At 44.3% G+C, this 25,420-nt stretch overlaps 1 protein-coding gene across 1 annotated transcript; it reads right to left on the bottom strand.

Moving 5' to 3' along the window:
• Positions 1–2,328: 2,328 nt before the first annotated feature.
• Positions 2,329–17,481, bottom strand: CDCP2 (CUB domain containing protein 2). The gene is made up of 6 exons (XM_074220845.1): positions 17,352–17,481; positions 15,586–15,963; positions 14,095–14,430; positions 10,184–10,537; positions 3,377–3,555; positions 2,329–2,711 (listed from the first exon to the last, which is right to left on the bottom strand). Exons 1-6 carry the CDS (start codon positions 17,479–17,481, stop codon positions 2,385–2,387), a joined length of 1,704 nt encoding a protein of 567 aa, XP_074076946.1. The 3' UTR covers positions 2,329–2,384.
• Between the last annotated feature and the right edge of the window lie 7,939 nt (positions 17,482–25,420).

Genomic DNA, 25,420 nt, shown 5'->3' with positions numbered 1-25,420 from the left:
TAAGATAGGAGGTCGAATTGCAGTGTTGCCTTCATTTGTAGTTTTCTAATTATTCAAGATTTATCACATTTTTTTCATGTAGTTATCAATAGCTTGTATTCCTTCCTTAGAATACTGCCTATTTTTATCCTTTGACTATCAATTGGCAATGACTCTTAGTCTTGTGAATTTGAATCAGTCCCTTAAATCTTGGAAATGAGACTTTATCAGAGAAATTTGCTGCAAAGAATATTCCGGTTATCTCTTTCCCTTCTAATTTTAGTTATATTGGCTTTTAAAACCTCTTAAGTTTTATATAATCTGACTTCACATGTATAATCCATATGTTATTGCTTGCCTTCTCAAGGTACAGGGGAAGGACCAGAGAGAATTTGGAACTTAAAATTTAAAAAAATGAATATTAAAATTTTTTTGAAAATATATTTGGGAAATATTTTTAAAAATTTTATGTAATCAAAACTGTCTGCTTTATCTTCTCTATCCTTTGGTTATGACCTCTTCCCCCAACCATAGAACTGACCATTTCTTTGTTGCTTCTCTAATTTGTTTATGATGTCACTTTTGAGGTCTAAGTTGAAAATAGGGTCTAAGTCATGTGTCCATTTGGAGTCAATATTGATATATGGTGTGAACCAGTAATCTAGACCTCATTTCTTTCTTTCTTTCTTTCTTTCTTTCTTTCTTTCTTTCTTTCTTTCTTTCTTTCTTTCTTTCTTTCTTTCTTTCTTTCTTAGGTTTTTTTGTAAGGCAATGGGGTTAAGTGGCTTGCCCAAGGCCACACAGCTAAGTAATTATTAAGCATCTGAGATCGGATTTGAACTCAGGTCCTCCTGACTCCCGGGCTGGTGCTCTATCCACTGTGCCACCTAACCGCCCCTTAGACCTCATTTCTGCCAGACTTTTCCAAACCCTCTCTTTTGTATTAGTATTTTTTTTTACAGGTGGGCCAGTCATTCAACCAATAAGCACTTACTGAGGACCCTTCAAGAGTTCCCATTCTAAACATGAATCCAAAATGTAAATAACTAGTTACATACAGAACATATACTGTGAAGGAGGGATGGCCCTAGTAGCTGGAGAAGGGGACCAAGAAAGGGTACTATAGTAGGTGGGTGGGGTTTGAACTGAGAGGACTGAGGCCCAGAGAGAAGTGAGCAACCCAAAATCATCCATGGCAGAGACTGGACTGTTTGGGGGATGTTTTCCTGAAATTATTCTTCTGGTGCTGCTCCTTTCATTCTGCATCAGTTCACTCAAGTCTTCCCAGGATTATCCAAGAAACTTGATGACTCCCTGACTCCTCATTTTTATGTGCCCCAATTACTGAGTTCTCTGAAGGGACATGGTTCTGTTAACTGTTTCAGTCCCATCAGCAATTAGCAAGAATAAAGGCCGACAGGTACATTTAGTACACACATGGAAGAAAGGACTTGTTTCCAGTAAGAAGGGAATTCAACTGCCACAGAAACCACACTGTGGAGGGGAGGGGCTCGGTCATCAGCAGACCCTTCCACAGCCCTTTGTATTCTTCCTTCATTTCCCCCATTCCCCAAACTGGAATTGCTTTTATAGGGTCTAATTTTTTGATTTGCAGCCTATCCATTTCTCTCTCTGGGCCTCAGTTTCTTCCTCTGTAAAATGGGAGGGTTGACCTTGATGATCACTAGGTTTGTCTGCTTTCTTTTGGTTCCTGATTTTCTTAGAGTCTTTTTACTGGACTTTTGGGCTCTGAGCTTCCAACATTAGCTTCTTTGTATTATCTTTCCCTATATATGTGCTGAACCATACCCCTGCCAAAGACCATGGCACCATCAATTTAGAGCTGGAAGGGATCTCAAGAGATCATAGGACCCAACCTCCTTTTACATACAAGGAAATTGAGTCCCAGAGAGAGGAAGGGACTTGCCATGGTCCCAAAGGTTAGAAGAGACAGAACTGGGATTAAAACCCAGGGCCCATGAACCCAAATTGAGCCTGTTTTCGACAACACTGTGCTACCTGCTTAAAATGGTGTAAGCTCTCTGAGGCCAGGGTGGCTGGCTTTTTGGATCTCGTCTTCCCATTGCCTGACACAGTTTGTTGATTAGAACTGAACCAAAGTGGACTCTAAGGTCCCTCTTGGACCTGACAAACTGGGTTCTTAAATCCCTCCTAGATATGACCTCTGTTCTCACATCTCTTCCAGCTTTGATAGTCTAGGTTTTAAGTTTTCTTTCAATTCTAGGGCCCCTCACAGCTTTGACATTGTAACCTGCCACATCCCAAGGCCTGTCCTAAAGTCCCTCTCATTGGTCAGGTCCATCTCTGGAGTTCCAGGGGGGCCAAACTCCTGCCTCAACTTCTTCATTCTTCTTCCCCATGCCTTTTCCCTCTCCCTCCCATGATCACAGCAACACCAGCCCTACGATGGCGATGACCATGAGGATCCCAGCCAAGATGCAGATGGCCAGGAAGACGATATCACTGGTGTCCTGTGTCAGGCCAGTCCCCAACTGCCCTTGTGCCTCGGCCTCTGTCTGAGGGGGTGCTTCCAGCAGGTGCTCAGCAGCGCCATAGGGGCCCAGCCAGCTGGAGCCGGACAGCAGGTGCACTGAGGCCTCCTTCTTTCGGGGCTCACAGCGTAGCTCATACTCATGGATGTCTTCCTGTCCAACCACCCCTGAGAAGTCGATGTACAGGACACTGACGATCACAGCCGTGTTGTTCCTCTTCTGCAAAAACCAATCCAGACCCTCAGGGGAGTGAGTATTCCTTCCCAGAGCTGGGTCTAAGGGCTGGGCTCCCCTGTATGAGTGGATCCAGGGATAAGGGGATGCCTACATCACCCCTGTCCACTCCCTAGCTGCTCCTCTGGCCCATCCCCATTTCCCAGGATAATGGCCTAACAATGGACTGCCTGGCTGAGTCTGTGAGCTCTCACACCAAGCAATCCTTTTTGTGACTGAAACAATTGCAGTGAGCTGGTGTGGAGAGACCAGGGAGAGTGTGCAATCTGCTGACCAACTCTGAATGATAGTTTCTTAGAGTCGTGGAATTTTAAAATCTTAGAAATCATAGAATCTTGAATGTATTGAATCACAAACTCTCAAAAATCTCATCATGGAATCACAGAGTTTAGACAAAGACATAAAATATCAAACAGTAGAGCAAGAGCATCAGAACTGGGAGGAAGCTTTGAGCATTGAATGTTAGAATCAGAAGGATATTAGAATGTAGACTTAGAGCATTCTGAACATAAACTTATAGAATCTTATATCTTAAGAGGATCTTAAAAATCGGGGAACCCAGTCCCAGCTCCTTCTACTTCCCAGTTCCATGGGAGGGTAGTTGGCATGAGACCTGGTTGCATTCCTCCCCTCCTCACTAGGCCTCTTACCTGGGATTCAGTGCCACAAGTATCAAAGCGGGCCTGGATTCTGAAGTGGTCACCAATCACCTGTGCAGGGCAGCTCCGACTTCCCAAGTAGATCTGGCTCCGATCCAGCTGTGCCAGGGACTGGACGGAGATCTGGACCTGGAAGTCTGTGCGGGTGCAGCTGACATTCATGGGAACCACTGAGAACAGAGGAAGGGCCAGGGTCAGTGGGGGCCACATGAGAATGTCACGACCTGGCTTCTAGTCCTTGTATGGTCCAGGGACAGGATCTTATTTGTACAATGAAGGGATTGGATTAGATAGTCATCCAAAGGCCCAGCTTCACATTCCATGTGCTCTGAATCACTCCCATTCCAAAATTCTGTTCTCTAAGCTCCCTCTATCCTGTAACCCCCAATCTTACCTTATGAGCCCCAATCTCACCACTCCCCAGTTCTGCCCCAACCTGGTGACACTCTCCTTCCCTCCCTATCTTGATTCCTTGGTCACTTCTCCCAAGTTCCTGCCACCCTTAGTCTTTCACCCATCTTGTTCATCAAGCCTCAGTCTTGGATCCTTCCCACCATCCATTGCTTTCACTCATTTTTTTGTTTTGTTTTGTTTTATTTTGGGTTTTTATTTGGCAAGGCAATGGGGTTAAGTGACTTGCCCAAGGTCACACAGCTAGGTAATTATTAAATGTCTGAGGCTGGATTTGAACTCAGGTTCTCCTGACTCCAGGGCCAGTGCTCTATCCACTGTGCCACCTAGCTGCCCCTTGCCTTCACTCATTCCTACTGACTTCTGAAGGAAGCTGGAGGAAATCTAGTATATCCCGGTGGATTAGTTGCATTTATCAGCCCTGGAGTCTGTGAGAGTCAGGAAAATCCTCCTAGCTAGGACCTAGCTGGGGAAGCTGATGAGGGAAGGGAAGGGCCAGAATTGGAGGTAGAGATAAGGGTGAAGTGTGTGTGTGAAAGGGGAGTTTTCTGGCCTTTCAATTGACAAAACATGATAAAACATGATAATGGTGGCATTATCATTATCATCACCACCACCATCATCACCATCATCACCATTACCAACATTAATATCATCATCACAATCATCATCATGATTATCACAATCATCATCCATCATCATCACTATCACCACCACCACAATCATCACCACCACCATCATCATCATCATCATCATCATCATCATCATCATCCACAACACCAGCAGCAGCAGCAGCAGCATTTTACCATTTCAGGAAAATTCAAACCCACTGAGTTCTCTTTGTCTTATGGAAAAGTGAGCTTGAGTTTGAACCTTTACTTAAGGAATTGGGTGACCTTAGATCTCATGTCTCTCCTGTGTGGTACTAGATGACCTCTGAGGCCCTTTAAAACTTGAATGAATAAGCATTTATTAAGCAGCTATTATGTACCACTGTGGTATCTTTGCCAACAAAACCTCAAAACAGGGCCATGAGAAGTCGTATGTGACTGAAAAAAGACTGAATGACAGAAACAATAATGAATGTACCAAGCACCAACCGTGGTACTGTGGAATATAAAGAAAAGACTGGAACAGTCCCTGCCCTCCAGGAGTTTGAATTTGCAAAACTGAATCTATTCCCTGGCAGTCAGAAGTAAGAAGGCACCCTCCTTTTCTTGACCCTCCAAGCCCAGGAAGCATCCCACTGCTTTCCACCAAAGAGCCACTGTCTTCAGGGTAGACCAAGATCATAGGGTCAGAGATATAATGATAATATATTTATAGCATACACATTTCTCAATCTATTTCTATGGTAAGTATCTGTTATATATTAAATATAAAGTATATAGACATTACATATATACATGTATACATGATACACTAATTACATTTATTTCTGTATCATATATTTCTATAACAACAGTGTTAATAATTCTAGCATTTTTATGGTGTTTTAAGGTTTGCAGAACATTATCTGATTTGATCCTCATAATCTTAGTAGGTAGATGGGGAAGAAGAGAAGGGAGCATGCATTTATTAAGCACCTATTGTGAACCAAGTGCTTCATAAATACTATCTTATTTATTGTCCCCATTTTATAGATGAGGCTGTTGAGGCTGATCAAAGCTGAGGGATTATTCATCCCAGATGTTTGTGAGATTTCAGAGGCATCTAGTCTAACCCCTACATCTTTCCTTCAGGACCACATTCTTTCGCTATCACTCTGCGGATCTCATCTGGGGGGACTCTGCCTGTGCATTCATTTGTGCCCCAGAGAGCTGACCACCTCCATGGCAACTGTAAAGGATGGAGAAGGAGGTCAAGTGGAATGAGTTCTCCCCCTCTTTTCAGGTGTTTTAACCATGGAAGGACTTCTCACACAGTAATGAGGGAAAGAGAGGAAACCATATTTCCAAGGTCTGGCTCTTATGGTCCTTCCTCAGTTTCCTCTTCTACTGGACCAGCTGATCTCAAACATCCCTTCTGCCATTGGAGTTCTAGGTTCTTCCATTTGATGTTCTGGGGCTCTGCCCTTCTGGGATTGAGTTCTAACAGTCTACATTCTAACTGATTTTCCTGTTCCCAGCCTTGACTCCATTCAAATCCACCCTCCATACAGATCCAACTGACATTCCTCAAGTGTCTATTTGACCACATCATTGTCTTCTCAAGAAACTTGTGTGGCTCCCTATTCTTGCAGGGAAAAAAAAATCCAGTCTGCTCAGTCTTCTGCTTTAGGCTTCCACCTGTCTTTTTTATGGTTTCCTGTGACTCCCCTCCATCCTACTTGCCTGTTGGCAGCTTCCCACACATGACCCTTCTCCCATCTCTGGGCCTTGGGATAAGCAGCGACCCAGGCTTTCAATGCTCTCTTCTCTACATCGGTGAATCCCTGGCTTCCTTCCAGGCTTCCTTCCAAGCTTTCTTCCAAGCTCTGTTACCACCTCCTACTCTCAGACTTTCCTCATTCCCCTACTTGTTACTATTCTCTCTCTCTCTCTCTCTCTCTCTCTCTCTCTCTCCTTCCTCTCTCATTATTCTCTCTCTTCTCTGTCTCTTCTCTCTGTGTCTTAATGTTTCTCTTTCTTTCTCTGGGTCTGTCTCTCTGTCTCTACCTTTCTCTGTCTCTCTCTTCCCTTTCTATCTCACCATTCTCTCTCTTCTCTGTCTCTCTCAATGTCTCTCTCTCTCTGTGTGTGTCTTTCTGTTTCTCTTTTTCTCTGGCTCTGTCTGTCTCTGGGTCTGTCTGTCCCTATCTCTCTGTCTCTCTCTCTCTCTGTCTCTCCCCTGTCTCTTTGTGTCTCTCTTTCTCAAGTCCTTGCCTTAACTCTATGATCCAGACTCTTTAGAGGGTCTGAACACACAAAGATTGAACTGAGGCAGCTCTTTACATTGTGAAGTTTGCATTCTCTCAGCAAGGAAAGTCGGGGGAACATGCTTGTGTTGATAGGAGGTGATTTATCGGTGCTTGTTGAAGTTTTTAATTTCACAGTCTAGGAGACTCAGTGGATAAACAGTGAGGTATGTGGGGAAAGCATTGGAGTCATCCCATCTCTGATGCCCACTCCAGGAAACCTTTCCTATCCCCAGTCCTCAGTTTCCTCATCTATAAAGCCAGAGGCTTGGACTCGGGTCTCTGAGATCCTTCTTGCCTCTTGGTCTGGGATCCTCTTGATTCATCTGTTCTAATATTCTTTGTTCTAAGGTCCCTTTAAGATCTGACATCCGAGATCCCTCACAGGTCTGCTAGCCCTCAGTAGGGGATTTTATGTTGTGCTCAAACACCAAGCTCCCTTTCAGGTCTACATTATCTGAGTGCATGTTTCAGCTCCCATTATGGAGTCTTCGCAGAAGGCTCCCCCAGGGTCATTTTCTAGCAAGGAGGGAAGACAAGAGTGTAAATCAGAGCTGCTGCCCCCTTCAAAGCTATCATCATGATGGGGAGGACACAGTTGGGGTTGTAAATCTGACAGACCTCCCTACAACAAAGGCTGACATTTCTAAGGCTCTGTCTGACAGAAAGAACCTGTTCCTGGCACCAGTTGGTCTAATCCTTTCCTCTCTCCACTCCCTGACTGGCCTCAACAGCCAAAGCTCACGTCTCCCCCCCCCCCCCCAACCAATCCACATGTACCCTTTTCTTGGAAGACTGGAAAGGGAAGAATGAATAGAAAAAAGAGTATATATGCTGGGCCAGGAAGGGAATTTATGAAGGAAACTCCAAAGTCTGTATAGTTTGAGCAATAATAGAACTCTTCCAATCCCCAAATAGCTTCCTACTTTTCCTAAAGTTTTGTAGAATGGATGTTCCTTGAAAGCAAGAACTCTTTGTCTTTGCATGTAGCCAACAGAATGTGTGGCATTTCACCATCCCATTCACTAAAGCAACTCTCCCAGATTTGTATCTTCCATGGTTCTCCCTTCTACCATCTTCTCAGCTGAGAACCTCACTTCATAGTTTATTGAAAAAATTCAGACCATGTTACATGAGCTACTCCTTCTACCACATCTTTTGCCCCATCACTCAGGTGCATTCTGTCACTTCCTCCAGGTCTTGCCCTGTATTCTTTGATCCTTGGTGATCTCATAATTTCCCATAGATTCAATTATTATCATTCTACAGATGATTCTCAGTTCCATTTATCCAACCTTAATCACTCTTCCAACCTACCAACTCAGATCTCCAATTGACTTTTAGACATTTCAAATTGACATTCCTTAAACATCTTAAACTCAAATATGTTCAAAACTGACCTCCTCCTTTCTGCCCCCTCCCAATTCCTCCCCTCATCTTCACTTCCCTATCTCTATGAAGGGTACTACTAATTTCCTATGCATCGAAGCTCACAATCTAAATGTCATCTTCTATTCCATGCTCTCCTTCCTCATCTACAATCTGTTGACAAATCCTGTTGATTTTACATTTGTAACATTTCTCACCCTTTAGTAGGCTGATTCTCAGTCCCTCTGTGAGCTGTCAGCATTTAAAACTGTTCAACCTGTTCAGATCCAGCAAAGCCTTGGGAGATTCCAAGGTTACCTCTATACCACAATGGGGTATCAGAATAACATGTTAATAGAAAGCTAAATCTAATAAAATGAAACTAAATAGGAATAAATTTAAAATCTTATATCTGGTTTCAAAAGATCAATTTTATAAGTGTGTAGAATGGAGATTTAAAGGTAGAAAAAGTTTATATGAAAAAACTCTGAGGGGATTAGTGGACTACAAGCTAAGCCAGTGGTATGACAGGGCAATCAAAAATACATGCAACCTTCATTTATTAAGAATAGCATTGGGGAGGCTAGGTGGTGCAGTGGATAAAGCACCGGCCCTGGTCTCAGACACTTAATAATGACCTAGCTGTGTGGACTTGGGCAAGCCACTTAACCCCATTTGCCTTGCAAAAACCTAAAAAAAAAAAAACAGAATAGCATCATCTTTAGAATAAGGGCAATAACTTTGTTATATGCCCTATCCAACAACCCACGACATCTTTGGAGTGGTAAGGATTTTGGATGCCACATTTTTAGAGGGATATTGAGATGATGTGGGCCCAATCCTATTCATTCTCTTGGGCATACATGTTTCAGAGAGCATGAGGACCTCAAGTACCAAAGAGGAACAGTGTGACATGGAAGCAAGAGGGTCAGGAAACCTAGGTCAAGGGAAACACAGCTTTTCCATGATTTTCCCACCTCCTTATAGGACAGTTACTTATCTGAAGTGGAAGAAAGGAATTGGGAAGAGGAAATGGGTTGAGGCAAGAATGCCCTATGGTGATGAAATACAGGTCCAGACATCCAAAAACATGGGAAAAGCATCTCAGAATCCAATGTAGATCAAGGAGCATAGATTAGAATACTGAAAAGTTTTCTTTTCAAAATACCTTGGTTTTTATGATGTCATGAATGTTGTATTAAATTTATAATTAGACCCATATGGTGAGGTTCTGTTGGTCTGTTCCTACCTCTTTTAGGATGTAAAAATTGCTGATTTTAGTTGCACAATGATTCTCAAATTCATCCCCTTCTTTTCTCTTACATCACTACCATCTCAGGTCACATTCTCTTCACCTCTTGCATAGACTATACTAAGCAGCCTCCTCTCTGGTGGCCTGGTCTTAAGTTCCTCCTTATTCTAATCTGCCCTCTGCTCAGGTGACTAAATGATTTTAGAAGGTCTAGTCATAGTTACCCCATCTACCTGATAAATTCCAATAGCTCCCCAATACTTCCAGGATCAAATATAGGCTCCTCTTTTTTGACTTTTGAAATTTCCAACTTTTCAAATTGGTTCCAATCCACCTTTCCAGTCTCATTAGACTTACTCCTTTCTTGGAACTTCGCAATTCAGGCAAATTAGCCAGTTCCTCACACACATACTCCATCTCCCATCTCCATGTCTTTGCCCAGGCTGTATCTCACGTCCAATGCTGTCACAGCCTTTTTCAAAGAGGTTTTTTGATTTCTTCCACTGTTAGGACCCCCCCCCCAAAATCATTTTGTATTCATGCACTTGTGTGTAAATGTTGTCTCCTCTAAGAGAAAGTAAGCTGCTGGAGGTCAGGGGTTGTCTTTGTTTTCTCTTTGTATACCTTGCAGTTGAGTGACTAAGAGACAAATCAGAGCATTATAAAGGAGAGGATTTTTAAAGAGAGGCGTCTTCTAGAAAAGATTCGCAGAAAACGCTGCCATATTGGGTGGGGGAGGGGAGGGGATGGGGAGAACAGGCCCAAAAGACTAGGCTAAGACCTGTGGAAGGACTGGTAAATCAATAAAATCCTAGATTTGGCCCTCTCCCCTTTAGCCCTGCCCAGTTGTTCAGGGTGGCTCTGGACTTACCTCCAATATAGGCCACAGAGAAGCCACGTTTGGCCGTATTGCGGTCTGTGTGCAGGACAAGCAGAAGCTGGTTATGACTGGACATGATGGGCACTGGCAACTCTTGCCCACACCACTTCCCCAGCAGGTTGGTGGCCTCACTGGCTCCATCAAAGGCAGCCAGGTGGTCAAAGTCACAGCTGTTGGTCAGCACATTTCGCCCTTCTAGGTCCAGATCCAGGAAAAATACCTTGATCCGGTAGCCTGGAGGCATCTGAATAGTCCAATGGCACCGGATGTTGTTGGGGTAGGAGCTGGGATACTGAGGACTGGAGAAATTCCCCTTTATGGCCATGTAAACTTCCTGGCATTCCCCTGGGTAGTAAGGAAGAACAGCAGTAATGTCATCATGGGAGGATACAAGGAGAAGCCAGGTCAGTTGATGGGGTATCCTTTTACTCTACCAGGTATTCTGGTGCCAATTAGACAGAGCTAGATCATAAAAACAGGCTTACTGTCAACTGAAGTTCTGTGCTCCTGATGCCACATTAGTGGGTATTATATGGAACATGAAAGATTCTCTCTCTCTCCTCTCTGTCCCCTCTCTGTCTCTCTCTAAGTCTCTGTTTCTCTGTGTCTCTGTCTCTGCCTCTTTATCACTCTGTCTCTATTTCTCTCTCTGTGTGTCTCTGGTCTCTGTCTCTGTCTCTGTCTGTCTCTGTCTCTCTGTCTCTCTGTCTCTCTGTCTCTCTGTCTCTCTCTCTCTCTCTCTCTCTCTCTCTCTCTCTCCCTCTTTCTCTTCCCACTTCTGTCTCTCTCCTCCCTCTTTATCTTGCCTCACTGTCTGAGAGTAACTAAAAACATTATGACTTGTTTTAGAAAAAATTTAATTTTTCAGAAGGTAGGAGAAAACACTGTAGGACCTGTTTATTCTGTCTCTAATTCTGACCAACCAGGAAGCTGCTAAAACAGATGTGATGGAGACTTTGGGGACAAGGGAACCCTCTGTCACAGAATTTATGATTGACTTTGGTGAGGAAGGCTGGGCACAGTTTAGCTAGGAGAAAGCAATTTTCACAAGATTTGGAGAAATACTAGTTAGGACTAAATGGCATCATATATATTTCTTAAATTTTATTTATTTAAGGCAATGGGGTTAAATGACTTGTCCAAGATCAACAGCCAGGCAATTATTAAGTGTCTGAGGCTGGATCTGAATTCAGGTCCTCCTGACTCTAGGGCAGGTGCTCTATCCACTGCACCACCTAGCTGGCCTGGCATAATATTTTGAAAGAGAAATTGATCCAAGAGGAATGGGAAGTACTCAACCATGAAATTCTAAAATCATGTCAGAAATGACTGATAAATAGGGGCAGCTAGGTGGCATAGTAAATAAAGCATCGGCCCTGGAGTCAGGAGTACCTGGGCTCAAATCCGGTCTCAGACACTTAATCATTACCTAGCTGTGTGGCCTTGGGCAAGCCACTTAACCCCGTTTGCCTTGCAAAAACCTAAAAAAAAGGAAGAAAAAAAAAGAAATGACTGATAAAGAAGAAAAGGGGAAATGGGTACGCAAGAAGCATAGTGGCCAGCTTAGATTTTTTTAAAGACTGTTTCTCCCTAAGACAGTCAAGCTGGAAGGTCATTGGCTGTTTATAGGCCTAACTCTTCTACTGATCAGCATGGAAGCTTTGATAGACTCTATTTTCAATATGAGTCCCATAATTCCTCCTTAGTTAGCCTGTTACCCTCCTCCTGAGACTCCCCATAATGGGACTGGACAGTACAGATACCCCAATAGTTTTATTTTACTGTAGCTCAGAAATCTCCAATGTAAACTATCTACCAGTCTCAGTCTCCCCTATCAACTAGATTTATTAAGCACCTACGATGAGTCAAGGGACAGCTCTATGGCACAATGGATAGAGGACTGAACTTGGACAAGGGGGATACATGAAGGGAAGGATTGGAAGGGCCATGACCTGCATCACTGGAGGGCAGTAACAAAGCATCAGAAGAGCTGAGTATAAAAGGGGAAAGCAAGAACATCTCACCAAGGCTGACTATGGAAGCGTGGCACCGTCTTGCAAAGAGAAAGTCATGGCTACTAGTGAATGCTTAGGACAGCAGAGTTGTCTGCCAGTCAGTCAATCAGCATTTATGAAGTGCTTTCTATGGGATAGATTCTGTGCTAAGCTCTGGGTGGACAAGGAAAGACTGAAAAAAAAATCTCTGTCCCTCAGAAGTCTAATGGGAGAGATAGCATGCGAAAGACTAGAAACAAATGAGATATAAACATGATAAATTGGAAATAAACTCAGAAATGATTAAGACAGACCTAAGAAGACTTCTTTCAGAAAGTCAGACCTGAGCTGACCTGAAGAAAGCTAGGGAAGCTAGGAGGCAAATATGATGAGAGAACATTCTGGGCATGGGGTATAACCAGGGCAAATACCCAGAGTCGGGGATGGTGTGACATGTGAGAGGAGCAGAAAGGAGGCCAATGTCACATTTGGGAAGAGGGGAGTGAGGTATAAAAAGGCCAGAAAGTGAAAGGGGCCAAGAAAAGACAAGGATAAGGAAGGGACAGGGCCATTGGTTGGGGTGGAGGAAATGATGAGAATGAATGAGATGAGAAGCCAAATGACTCCATTCTCATCTGACTTTTCTCCTCTTTTCTAAGAGACAATGAAGTCTAAGAGAAAGTTGGCCTCAAAGTTAGAAGGATCTGGGTTCAAGTTTCCCCTTTGACATATTTTGGTGGAATATCCTTTAACCTTTTAGTGTACTAGATCATAGTCCAAAACTCTTAAGTTGCAGAGAGTATGATATGAAAACTTTCATTGGTGGAAGAAGCCGGTGCTTTATCCAATGTATCACCTAGCCACCCTGATCAGCCCTTTTCTACTCAACATTTTTATCTATGATTTGAATAAAGATATAGAATGTATGTTTATCAAATTTATAGATGACCCAAAGCTGGGAGGGAGCTATCATGATGGACGACTAGGTCAGAATTCAAAGAGATTTCAACAGGCTAGAAAAACAGGATAAATCAAATATGAAGCTTAATAATAAACAAAGTTCTACATTTGTTTGAAAAAAATTAACTGTACAAATACAAGATGGAGGAGAAGCGACTGGATAGTGTCTCTGAAAATGAGCTGGAAGCCTTGGTATAGTACAAGTTTGATATGAGTGACATGTGACATGGCAAATTAAAAAAAAAAACCCTACAAACCCTAGGCAGGGTTACGAGAAGCTCAGCAGAAATAGATAGGCCCACTACATCCTTCCTTGGTCAGATCAAATAGGGAGTATTGTACCCTGGGTGCCATATTTGGGGAGGGTCATAGACCAGTTCCAGAAGCTGGAAACTCAAAAACATGCTTGATAAATTCTGACTGAACAGGAGATGTCATCTGTCTTGGAGAGGAGAAATCATAGGATTGATGTGATAACTGAAGGGAAGTATCTGAAGTAGCTGTAAAAAGAATTTGTGAGAAGAGATTTTTCAATTGGTCATATCTTTTGATATGAGAAAATCCAAGAGACTGGCCTTGGTCTTACCCCAGAAGGAGGAAGTAGGAACCAAGAGGGAAGAAACAAAGAAATTTAGATATGATGTGAAGAAAGAAATCCCTAACAATGGGAGCTGTATACGAGTAGAACAGAGGAAGTGATGGTGGTCATTAAACAAGGGTTGGTTGGCCAATGTCAAGCATGGTGACTTCTGCTCACCTATTCAGACTAAATGATCCCTTTTGACCAGGACATTCTGGGATTGCTAGCCTCATTTGGGAGACTTGATAACTTTTAGGGATTGAAGAATGCCTGGGTAGAGTTCTTGTGTGTATGAGACCTATCCAGAACCCCACGTCAGCCCCAGGATCACTGATGCCTATCCCTCCTTCTTTCCCCCAGATCCCTACCTGAGAAGTAGTAGGCCTTGAAGCCTCGGCCAGCGATGTTGAAATCAGACTTGAACACCAACTGAACCTCTCGGCCTAGGGACACTAGGTCTGGTGGCTTGGTGCTGCCACAGTAGTGGTTGCCCCGGCTAGGGCCTGCCCCCTCAATAATGGCCACATAGTCATAGTTACAGGTTCGGTCACTCTCCACCTGGAAGTCAGCAAACACCAGCTTGATGGTGGAAGATCCTGATGTTCTGATGACCCAGTGGCATTCTGCATTGTTGGGGTAGCTGCTGGGGTACTCTGGGCTGGTGATCACTCCAGATAGACCAGTGAGGACCCCACCACAGGTATCTGCAAGAGAACTGAGTCAGCTGTCATCAAGAATAGAGAGGTCTTGGTCACTAGCCCTCATGTGCTTCCTAAGGCCAGAACTGACCCTCAAGTAGGGGCTAGGACAGAGCGCCCCAAATGGACCTTTGTCAGTCATGCAGACAGGTAACAAAGACACTTGCTAAAATCATCCCCCACACCAAAAAATGGTGTCACCAAAGGATCTGGCAGGAGAGAGGAAGCAAGCATCCAAGCCAGTAGGCAAAGGATATCATGCAGAGAAGGACAAGCAGCTGGGGCAGGTTCTCAATAGCTAATAGCCACCCCCCACCCCCAAAGAAACATACTCCATAAAGTCATTAGCTTATAAAATTTAGGAGAGGGATTAGAGATCTCTTGATGGAAAGACCACAGAGGTTAGTTAGTTCAAGCCTCTCCATTTTTCAGAAGAAGACACCGAGGCACAGTTAGGCCACTTGTGCAAGGTCACCCAGGTAACAAGCGGTGAGGTACAGGTGAGTCATACCCATCACCATCCTCTCCCTTTGTGCATGTGGCTTAGAAAGGGACTTAATCCCTAGCCAGACAGGAGTCAATAGTCACTGAGAAGGACCAGAGGGATCCATTGCCTCCCATGATAAATCCCATATTGCAGATGGGTGCCTGAAGCTGACTCTCTGGAGATGACTTAGAAGGCACACCCATCTCATTCCATCTTCACCTGGAAAAGGCTGGGCTTGTTGTCTGAGGTCCAGAGAGGGTTAATCACTTGGACCAAATTAGACATGATCCCCTTTTCACAAAGAGGGAAAATGAGGGCAAGAAATGGGAAGAGACCTGGCCAACATTACATGGCTGGGAAAGTGGATTCAGACCCAGATTCACAGGTTTGTTGATCCAGACCTGGAATGAGTCTCAGTGGCTGTCTGGTCGAACCCACTTTGTTTTATTGATGAGAGAAGTAGGGCCCAAGGAAGTTAACTTAATTACTCAGAGACATCAGATAGTAATTGTCAGAGCTGAGAAGTGACAACCTCTCCTCCCCCTCCCTTTCTGATCTTGAGGGGTTAACTTCTTTCTCCCCTGAATTCTCTCTGGTCTTTTCAGTCACCCCTGACCTTTCTGGTCACCCCTGACCTTTCTGATCACCCTTGACCTTTCCGGTCACTCCCTGACCTTTCCGGTAACTTGCTAAGAAGCCCCAGCTGGCCACGTGCTTGTCAGAGTGGAAGACGACGGACATGATGTGCCAGGATGAGGTGAAGGGGGGCGGGCGACTCCGGCCGCAGAACTTGCCCAGAAGGTTGCCTTCATCATTGGAGGCACCATTGTAGATTTTCACATAGTCATAGCCGCAGGTGTCGTGGTACTCCAGGTCAAAGGCGTGGAAGGTGAGCAGGATGGAGCTGCCCTCCGCCACCACGATGAGCCAGCTGCATTCGGTATCATAGGGGTAGAGCCCTGGGAAGTTGGGACTGGAGAAGTTGCCTGAGGGCCCAGAGAGCACCCCACCACACTTGATACCTGAGGATGGGGAGAACAGACTATGAGCATCTCATTTTTACAGAGGCAGAAACTGAAGCTCAGAGAAGTTAGAACTCACCCATGACCACAGAGGCAGGGAGCAGAAGAGCCAGAATTGGAATTCAGGTCTTGTGAACCAACATTCTTTTGAGTGGGACATACATAGATGAGCCCCAGCCTTCACCTGCTAAGCTTTGGGCAAACCCACTTCAGACAATGTCCTCATTGTCTTGGGACCCATTATCACTTCAGAGGACAAGTGACTCCCCAGTCCCAGGTAGGCTAGAGAAGACAGGAACGTGCCCCCTGAGAGGCAGGGGCTGGGACCCATGAATTGGAACCTGAATAAGAGGGTGGTGATTGTAAGGTGGGAGAGCACCCTCCCCATCTGCTCTCTCCATCCTTAGTGCCCTCCGCTTTCCCTGCATTGTATTGCTTTGGGGCCTACTCCATAAGAGAGTGCAGACCCTTTCTGTCCCTCTGTCCTGTGGAGTCATAACTAGGAATTCTAGTTTGGGGTTCTAACTCGGGCATGGAGGAGGGGTAGGCTAAGGGAAGTCTTTCCAGCTGCTACTCATCCAGGAGCTGTTCGACCTTCTGCTGACTGAACAGGATGGAGAAACCTTATCTCTGGAGCATCCTGGCCCCTGACCCCACAGAGCTCCCTCTCCCTTGGTGCTCTGCTGCCCCTTCCCTAGGTGGATAGTGCTGCTTGGCCCAGGTGTCCAGGACACCATCACTTCCCCTTCTGTGCATCGGCAAGCTTCTCACTGGTCTCCAGGAGCAGTGTCTCCAGAGCAGACTGCACACCTTCCTCCCAGTTAGTCCAGAACTAACCTGGGGATCATCTGGAGTCTCCCTTCCCTCCCATTGGCAGAGGACCTTAGAAGAGGAGGACCCCGGGGGAGGAAGACCCCAGCCCCTTCATGGCAGCATCTTGAAACAAAGACTTGCTGACCTCACCCTGCCTTTGGCTCCAACCAAAGAATCTTATTCATATTTGGCCAAGAGCGATATGGTGCCATGCTGAATAAATGTTTGTGAATTTTTCTGATCAGAAGTCATTGATAAACCACAATGACCACTTTCTATATTAGGGGTATAACTATAATACCCTAGAGAGAGCCTTGACCAAGAAGCCATTTGGCTTCCTATCCTTTGCAGAGCACTTTCATTTCACCCCCAAGTGGGAGGCTGGGAGACCATGATTAGACCCATTTTATAGGTGGAAACTTGAAGACTAAAGCAAGTAAGTGATGCCCCTTTAGAACTATAGCTCTACACCAGATCACCAGGGGACTTAGGATGGCTATGATATAGCCACACCACCCCTGCGTAGGGCAGTCTGGGTCCCCAGGCTCTGCCTGAGTCCTTAGCTAACCCATTCCCCTCCTCCTCCACCCAGGATAACAGTCTACCTTTCTTTCCATAGGCTGGCAGGCCCCCAGCCCTCAGGAACATCCCCAGGAGGAGCCAGGAGAAACTCAAGGTCTGTTTCATCTTCTTGTCCCCCCGTAAGTCCGGAGATGGGTCACAGGATGGAGGCATCTAGAGTCAAAGGTTCTGGAATGGCAAAGAAAAAAGAAAGAAAGACTGGCCCCAAGGAGCCTCCAACTTAAAAGCAACATGAATAATTCATGGTTCCTCTGAATTAGTAAACTGATCCACTGGGTGCTTCCTTCACTCAATTTTAATGTTGCGATCAAATGTCCCTAGATTGACACTCCCAGATCCTCTTCATTGCTCTTATGTTTGGAAGAGAGGAGGATCTTCCAGTAGGGAGGGGTGGGCAGTAGAGGACACAGGTTCAGAGACCCTCAGGTTGGGGAATTTGGTGCCCCCTTAAGAATTGTGGCAGCAGGGGCAGCTAGGTGGTGCGGTGGATAGAACATCAGTCCTAGAGTCAGGAGGACCTGAATTCAAATTTGACCTCAGACACTTAATGCTTATTTGACTGTGTGAACTTGGGCAAGTCACTTAACCCCATTGCCTGCAAAACCAAAAGAGGAAGCTAGGCCATGGCGAAGAAGGAGGAGGAGGAGGAGGAGGAGGAGGAGGAGGAGGAGGAGGAGGAGGAGGAGGAGAAGGAGGAGGAGAAGAATTGGGGCAGCAGCATGAACTCACATTTCTAGTCTTTTTCTAGTTTTGAATCAATTTCCTCACAATAACTTTGCCAAAAATAGTAGAAATATTCTTAAACTTGTTTTACAATTGTGGAAACTGAGACTACTGCAACAAAGCTAGACCATGGCTAAGGTAGAATTTGAACTCAGGTCTCTATATTATAAGATCATAGATTCAGAGCTGGACATCTTCTGGTTCAATGTCCTCATTTTACAGATAGGGAAACTGAGGGTCAAAGAGTTCAAGTAGCAAGAAAGGGGCAGAATTGGGATTAAGCCCAGGTCTTTGAACCTGAATTTGACACTTTCTGATTATTCATCCAGTGGCTGTTCTCTTTGGTGGACTGGCTTCTTAGAGGGTCACATGGATTTAATTTGGATGGGAAGGCACCACGGGAGCTGGCCGACATGCCCACCACAGTGTGGTGGAGACCCTGGCCTGGGCTCCCCCAGGTGGGAGACAAGAGAAGGTGAAAACAGGATTCCCATCCTCAAGGAACCCACAGTCTCACTGGGGAGAGATGATTCATTTTGGAAATTAAGCAAGATGGTCCTTCTGGTCCCCCACGTAATAATTCAAGGACCCTACGACTACAGGTTATTTTATCACAGACACTGGGTGCTAGACCAGGAGCCCAGAGTGCTAGACCCAAAGTGTCTAAAATGTGGCTTGTAGACAGTATCAATGCCCACAGCACCCCCAAGTGTGGCAGAACCAGACAAAAATGAAACTGGGGGAGATTCAACAAAATTCATACAATTCAATAATGCAAAGAATGTTGATATGTGGTTTTCTAAGCCACTGTAAACTTGCAGGAATCCTTGTAAACAGTTGGGTGGTCCTGAGTCTATTGGAGTGGTTCACCGCTAGCCAGACGGGAGGAGACTGAATGGCAAAACCTAGCCTAGAGAAAGTTAGTGCTCGGAGACACTTTGGAACCCATCATGTTAGAGCAAAGGATGCTAGAGGGCGGGAAAGGATCTTAGCCAATTAAAATCGACCAGGCCGTTCTACCTTTCAGCAGCTATGTGGTATAATAGCAAGAGTAATGGTCCTGGAGTCAGGAAGACCTGAGTTCAAATCTGCCCTCTAACAGTTGTTGGTCATATGACCCTGAGTGAGTCACTTAATTTCTGCTTCAGATTTCTCGTCTGCAAAATGGAAATCATAAATAGTGGTTACCTCTCAGGACTGTTGTGAGGATCAAAAATGATATTTATAAAACATTTAGCATAGTAGGTGTTTATTATATGCTCATCTTTTCTCTTTTTCCCCTTCCACTGTCTCCCATTACAACCTATCTTCCACCAATCCTGTTAACTCTCTGCTCCCACCAGAAGTGCCTCAGTTTCCTCCTTTGAAAAATGCAAGGATTGGCCTGATGATGATAAGGGAGATTCCTCCCAGGTTGAGAACTCAAATCCAGGATAAACTCTTCCCTATGACCTTGTACTTGGGAATCACAAGATCCCAAAGCTGGAAGAGACCTCAGAGGTCAGCAAGGACAACACATTTTACAGAAAAGGAAACTGAGGCTCACGGAAGGGAAGTGATTTGCCCAAGGCCGAGTAGTTAGCAAATAGCAAAGCCAGAATTCAGCTCCCTTGTGAACCTGGGCTTGGTTGGGCTTTCCCCTCTGCCCGAATGGAGAAAATTTGCCCCCCCCCATCTTTCTCCATAAGGATCCCTTGCCCTTTTCCCTGGTGATTGTCCCAAGCTCCAACATGGTGGGCAGGCTTGAACCAACAGTGGCTTTGTCCAAGTACAGATGGTCCCATCTTGTGCAATCATCTTCGTATTCACGGAATCATAGATCCTCAGAGTTGGGGGGCTTGCCCCGCTCAGGCCCCCCGCAGATAGCCTCAGCCGCCTCGGCAGACAGCCAACCAGCCTCCACTTGAAGGGGACTATTTCCTGTTTTAGCCTCATCTCCCTAAGGAGATTGCTCAGGCAAGTTGGCCCTGATGTCATTAATTGGCTCCTTGAAAAACACAACTTTAGGTGAAACAGCGTTGCAGGGGGCAGCTCATTCCATAGCAACAAAGTTATAGATGGAAGACGGGTTTCTAGGCAACCAAAATTCCGGCTCTAAAAGGTTAAAATTGGTCTCTACAGAAACCAGGGACTATTAATAGGGCTGTGTGTGGCTGCTTGGATACACTGAGGGATCTGAATGGTGGAGACTGGGCGTTCCAAACCATCAGCAGGACCCCCGAGCAACAGAATGGCATCAGGGAGGGGGAGAGTGCCCAGGAGGGGGAAGGGTGGAGGACCACAAGCAGAGAGCCACATTCTGGAGATGATGATTAACCTCTTCCTCTCCGGGGACCCCTTACAGTTTAGTTTAGGTTAAGATCTAGGTAGAAACAATGATTCTTGGATAAACTGGGGCCTTGGATGGGATGGAAAACATCCTTTTCTTTTTCAGAGCCTTTTTCTATCTGCTCATCCTTTGAGATTTTTTTTAGGTTTTAGCTAGGCAATGGGGTTAAGTGACCTGCCCAAGGCCACACAGCTAGGTCATTATTAAGTGTCTGAGGTTGGATTTGAACTCAGGTCCTCCTGACTCCAGGGCCGGTGCTCTATCCACTGTGCCACCTAGCCACCCATCCTTTGAGATTCTTGACCACAATTTCCTGTAAATCCTCCCTCATGGTCCTTTGAGATTTTTGCTCCCTAGTGGGTACCACTGTCACCCTTAGACTGTGCCTCAGTTTCCCACCAACCCACCTTCTTTCTGCTTACTTGTCACTCCCTCCCAGATCTGACATTTTCCACTCTAAGGGCCCTCCTAGCTTTGACATTCCCTGTTGGGTATTATAAGAACCCTATTCCTCTTGGAATATCCGGCTCCCTTCAAAACTCAGCTTCAGTACCAGTCCCATCCTTCAAGAGGCATTTCCAGATTTCCCCATTTGTTAACCCCTTCCCTACCCTGCCCTTCACCCCTTCCCAATCATTGTACATTTACTCTGGAGATAGATATATTTACTTCTCTATGAACCAGATTTGTTTTGCTTTGCTTACCTTTCTCCTCTAGTAAAATATGTTACTTGAGGGCAAGTACCTCATTTCTGTCTTTGGATTCCTAGAGCTTAGCAAAGTATAAGGCCTTTCCTAAATTAGGTGCAGGTTTTTAATAAAGGCTTCTTCACTGACTGATTAATAACATGTACACAGATAAAGAGATGTAAAACATATATGAAGTAAGGTATAATGCAATTTGGGGGTATGTGAGAGGTGAAGCTTTAATAAATAGTGAATTGGGAAAGGCCTCATGTGAGAACTGGCAAGTGAGGTAGGTATTAAAGGGAGCTAAACATCTGAAGAGAAGGAAATGAGGAGTGTGCTTCAGGCATAGGGGACAGCCTAGGCAAAGGTGTAGAGGGAGGAGCCAGAATTTTGCGTATGGAGAACATCAAGAATTCTATCTTCTTTGGACTCTACAAACTCCTGTGTTGGGATGGTTACATATTAAATGATTAAAGAATAGTCCTCTTCCCCCCAACGATGCATTCTAACAGTTTGAGGGGAACCATGCTGAATTCCTCAGGGTTGTTTCCATCTTTCCCTAAAGATGCTCACAGGTTGGAGCTGGGGAAGCCTTGGCTGGCATGCTGGGTACTCAGAAAGGGTTTTGGCCCTGTCAGACAACAGGAGGCCAACTGGAGGGTGTTCAGCAAAGAATAGCATGGATGATTAAGAGGCCAATGGATTAATTTACACCCTGGCCCCAATTGGCAGGATTAAATAGGCACAGCTTGGCAGCGGGGTAAACGAAGAGAGATGGGACTGTCATTGGCTTACTGGAGACTGTCAACATCAGGCCAGGGGAAGGAGTCGGGGTATGGGAGGGAGGGCAAGAAGGGATCCTTATAAGAGCATAGATCCGGAGTCATCTAGTTTACAAATGAGGAAACTGAAGGTCAAGGACTTCAAATTAAGATTATAGATTTGGGGACATATTTCCTTATTGTATGATGGAAGAAACTGAGGACTAGATAGAAAGAATGACCTTAAATCATAAGGTCATAGACTTAGATCTTGGAGGAACCTGATGGACCAACTAGTCCAACCTTCAATCTCCTTGGTTTTAAAATGAGGGAACTGAGGTCCAGAGAAGTCAGTGGCATGCCTGAGGTTACACGGGCAAAGTTATGATGGCCCCTGGATGGCCCAGTGGGTAGAGAGTAGAACTTGGAGTGTGATAGATGGTTTGGATTACTCAGAAAGATCTGAATTCAAATTCCATCTCACATTAGCTATTTGACCCCAGGCCAGTCACTTAATTTCAACCTCCCCTCCTCCATTCTGTCCCTTCCCTATGGGTTATCAAAGCTCCCAACCCACTACCTTGGAAGATTATCATTTATTCAGAGGTAACAGTGACAGGCGACATAGAGTGATATGAGTCCAAAAATTGTTTGTATTCCCTGAGTGCATCATAAATGATTTGTTGGAATCAAATCTATTTTTTTTTTTTCTGATAGACGTTGTCCCTAGAGGAGGGGCAGGGAATGTCTGGCCCATGGACCATATAAGGCCCGTGAAATCATTTGGTATATCACTGCCAAGACAATCACAGTCTCAGCTTCAATAAATTTAATAAATCTTGGAGCTTTTTAGGGGTGAATTAATTAAATGTTTGACCAAATGTAGCAGGCTAATTTTTGAGTTTTAACCCTTGGTAGAAAGAAGTTTCTGCACCCCTCTCCTAGATACTAGGTAGACAAAAGTGATAATCATCCTTGCCTTCGAGCAACTTCAGATGCCAAGTGGTTTACCATTTCCTTCTCCATCTCATTTTATAGATGTGGAAACTGAAGCCTAGGGAATTTAAGTGACTTGCCCAGGGTCACACAACTAGGAAGTGTCTAAGGCTGGATTTGAACTCAGGTCCACCTGACTACAAGCCCACTATTCTATGTACCTAGGAATTTATTTTTGTTATTTTTTTTTAATTTTATTTATTTAAGGCAATGGGTCATGTGACTTGTCCAAGGTCACACAGCTAGGCTATTATTAAGTATCTTCAAGGCTGGATTTGAACTAAGGTTCTCTTGACCCTAGGGCTGGTGCTCTATCCATTGTACCACCTAGCTGCCCCCTGTATCTAGGGATTTAAAAGAGTTACTATGGAAAGGGAGAGAACTGTTCATGTATGTGGTCAGACCTAAGCTTTAAGACTAAAATTTTGGACTTGTGATAGAAAATGCCATCCACATCCAGAAAGGGAACTGGGGAGCCTGAATGCAGACCAAAGCAGATGATTTTCACTTTCTAAAATGGTTTTGTGTTTCTTTCTTTCTTGTAGTTTTTTTCTCTTTGGTTCTGATTCTTCTTTCACAACATAACTATTATGGAAATATGTTAAACATGGTTGTGCATGCCTGGCCTATATTAGATTGCTCACTGTCATGGGACAGAGGCAGGAGCAGGCGCAGGGAAGCCGGGGGAGGTCGAAAAATGTGGAAATCAAAATCTTACAAAAAATGAATGTCAAAAACTAGGCACCTGGAAAAAATAAAAAATTTTAAAGTCAGTCAATTAAAAAAACCACTATCTTGACAATTGTGTGAACTATGGACAGGTCTGGGATTATTCATCTTATTTGGGTACCACTCCCTTCTCCCCAGGGTTCCGAGAATGAGGTTGGTAGGACTGGACACACGGCAGGTAATGAATAGATGCTTTTTTCACCATCATTGCACCTATTTTCCCTATTTAGGATACCTCCCTTTCCCCAACTCTAACTGAAATGTTGTTCCTTCTTTAGGGGTCAGATCAGGTCTCACCTCCTCAGAGATAGATGGACTGAAGGTTCCTTCCTACTCCCAGCATTCAAAGCCTTTTCACATTACTTTAGCCATTAGAAGTTATTCATTCCGGGACATCTAGGTGGCGCAGTGGATAGAGCACCAGCCCTGGAGTCAGGAGTACCTGGGTTCAAATCCAACCTCAGACACTTAATAATTACCTAGCTGTGTGGCCTTGGGCAAGCCACTTAACCCCACTGCCTTGTCAAAAAAAAAAAGAGAGAGAAGTTATTTATTCATATTCAACCAGTATTTAATTTAGTAAGTGCCTATTCTGTGTCAGGCTCTGGAAGTATAAAGTTAAAAAAAAAGAAATAGTTTTTGCCTTCAAGAAACAAATATCTTGTCTGAACAACCACAGTTCTCAGAGAATGGCAGGGTTGGAAAGAACTTAGGACCTAGAATATTAGAACATAGACTGTTAGGATTGGAAGAGACCTTAGAACATGGAATTTCTGAATTGGGAAGAACCTTAGAACAATAATTCAGTAAGCATTTATTAAGGGCCTACTGCGTGCAGGCACTGTGCTAACCCTGGAGGAGTCAAAGAAAGGCAAAAACCAGTTCCTGCTCTCCAGGGCTCCTCAGTCTGGGTACCTATGTGTTGATTAATTAAAAATTAATTTAAAAATAAGGACTCCCACTATTGTGCTGCTGTACAAAATCCTTTCTTCACCACAACCCCCTGACATAGGGAGGGGCTGTTACTTCAATTTGATAGATGCGGAAACTGAATCTCAGGGAAGTAAATCAGCCATTCTGAGGACATATAACCAACAGAGGCCAGAGATGGTCTCTCCTGATTTCCACTACAGGGCTCTTTCCATAACATGTTGTAGTAAAGACTCTGCCATCTTTTCTCATGTCTAATCTGAATCTATGTTTTTGAATCTATTTTTCACGTCTGTCTAGGTCCTCCAGGATCCTTTCCCCATTTCATACCTCTCTAAGATTACCTTCTATTTACACTATCTTAAGAATATAATTTTTTTAAATTCATTTTGTCTTTTCCATTGGATTGAGAACTCTTTGAGTTTCAGAGAAAACTGGAGAGACTTGAATGAACAGATGCAGGCCAAAGTCAACAGAACCAGAATGATTTATATGAAAACAGCAACAGTGTAAAATTGAACAATTTTTTTCACTCAATGAACAATATTTATTAAATGCTGGTAATTCATTAGGCATTGTGCTAGGTGCTGAGCATACAAAGACAAAAATGCCAACAGTTCCTGCTGAAAAATTTTGCAAGATTTAAAAATTCTAATCAACACAAGGACCAGCCACGATTCCAGAGGACTCATGATGAAGTATGCCATTTATCTCTTGACAGAAGAGATGGGCTCAAGGTGCTAAATGAGACACATTTTGTTTTTCCCTTTAACCCAGTAGTTGGGAAGGAGGAAGAGAGAGAAAAAAATATTTTTCTTAATTAGGTATTTAATAAAAGACTATTGAATTTAAAAATTCTATGAGCATCTTGAAAAATGTTTTGACTTTTTCTTGAATCCTCCATCCTTAGCACACGTAATAAACATTGAATCAAT

The sequence above is a fragment of the Macrotis lagotis genome, chromosome 2, assembly GCF_037893015.1.
Source record: "Macrotis lagotis isolate mMagLag1 chromosome 2, bilby.v1.9.chrom.fasta, whole genome shotgun sequence".
NCBI classification, from domain to species: Eukaryota; Metazoa; Chordata; class Mammalia; order Peramelemorphia; family Peramelidae; genus Macrotis; species Macrotis lagotis.
The sequence above is the reverse complement of the archived record's forward strand: the minus strand, read 5'-3'. Positions and strand labels throughout refer to the sequence as shown.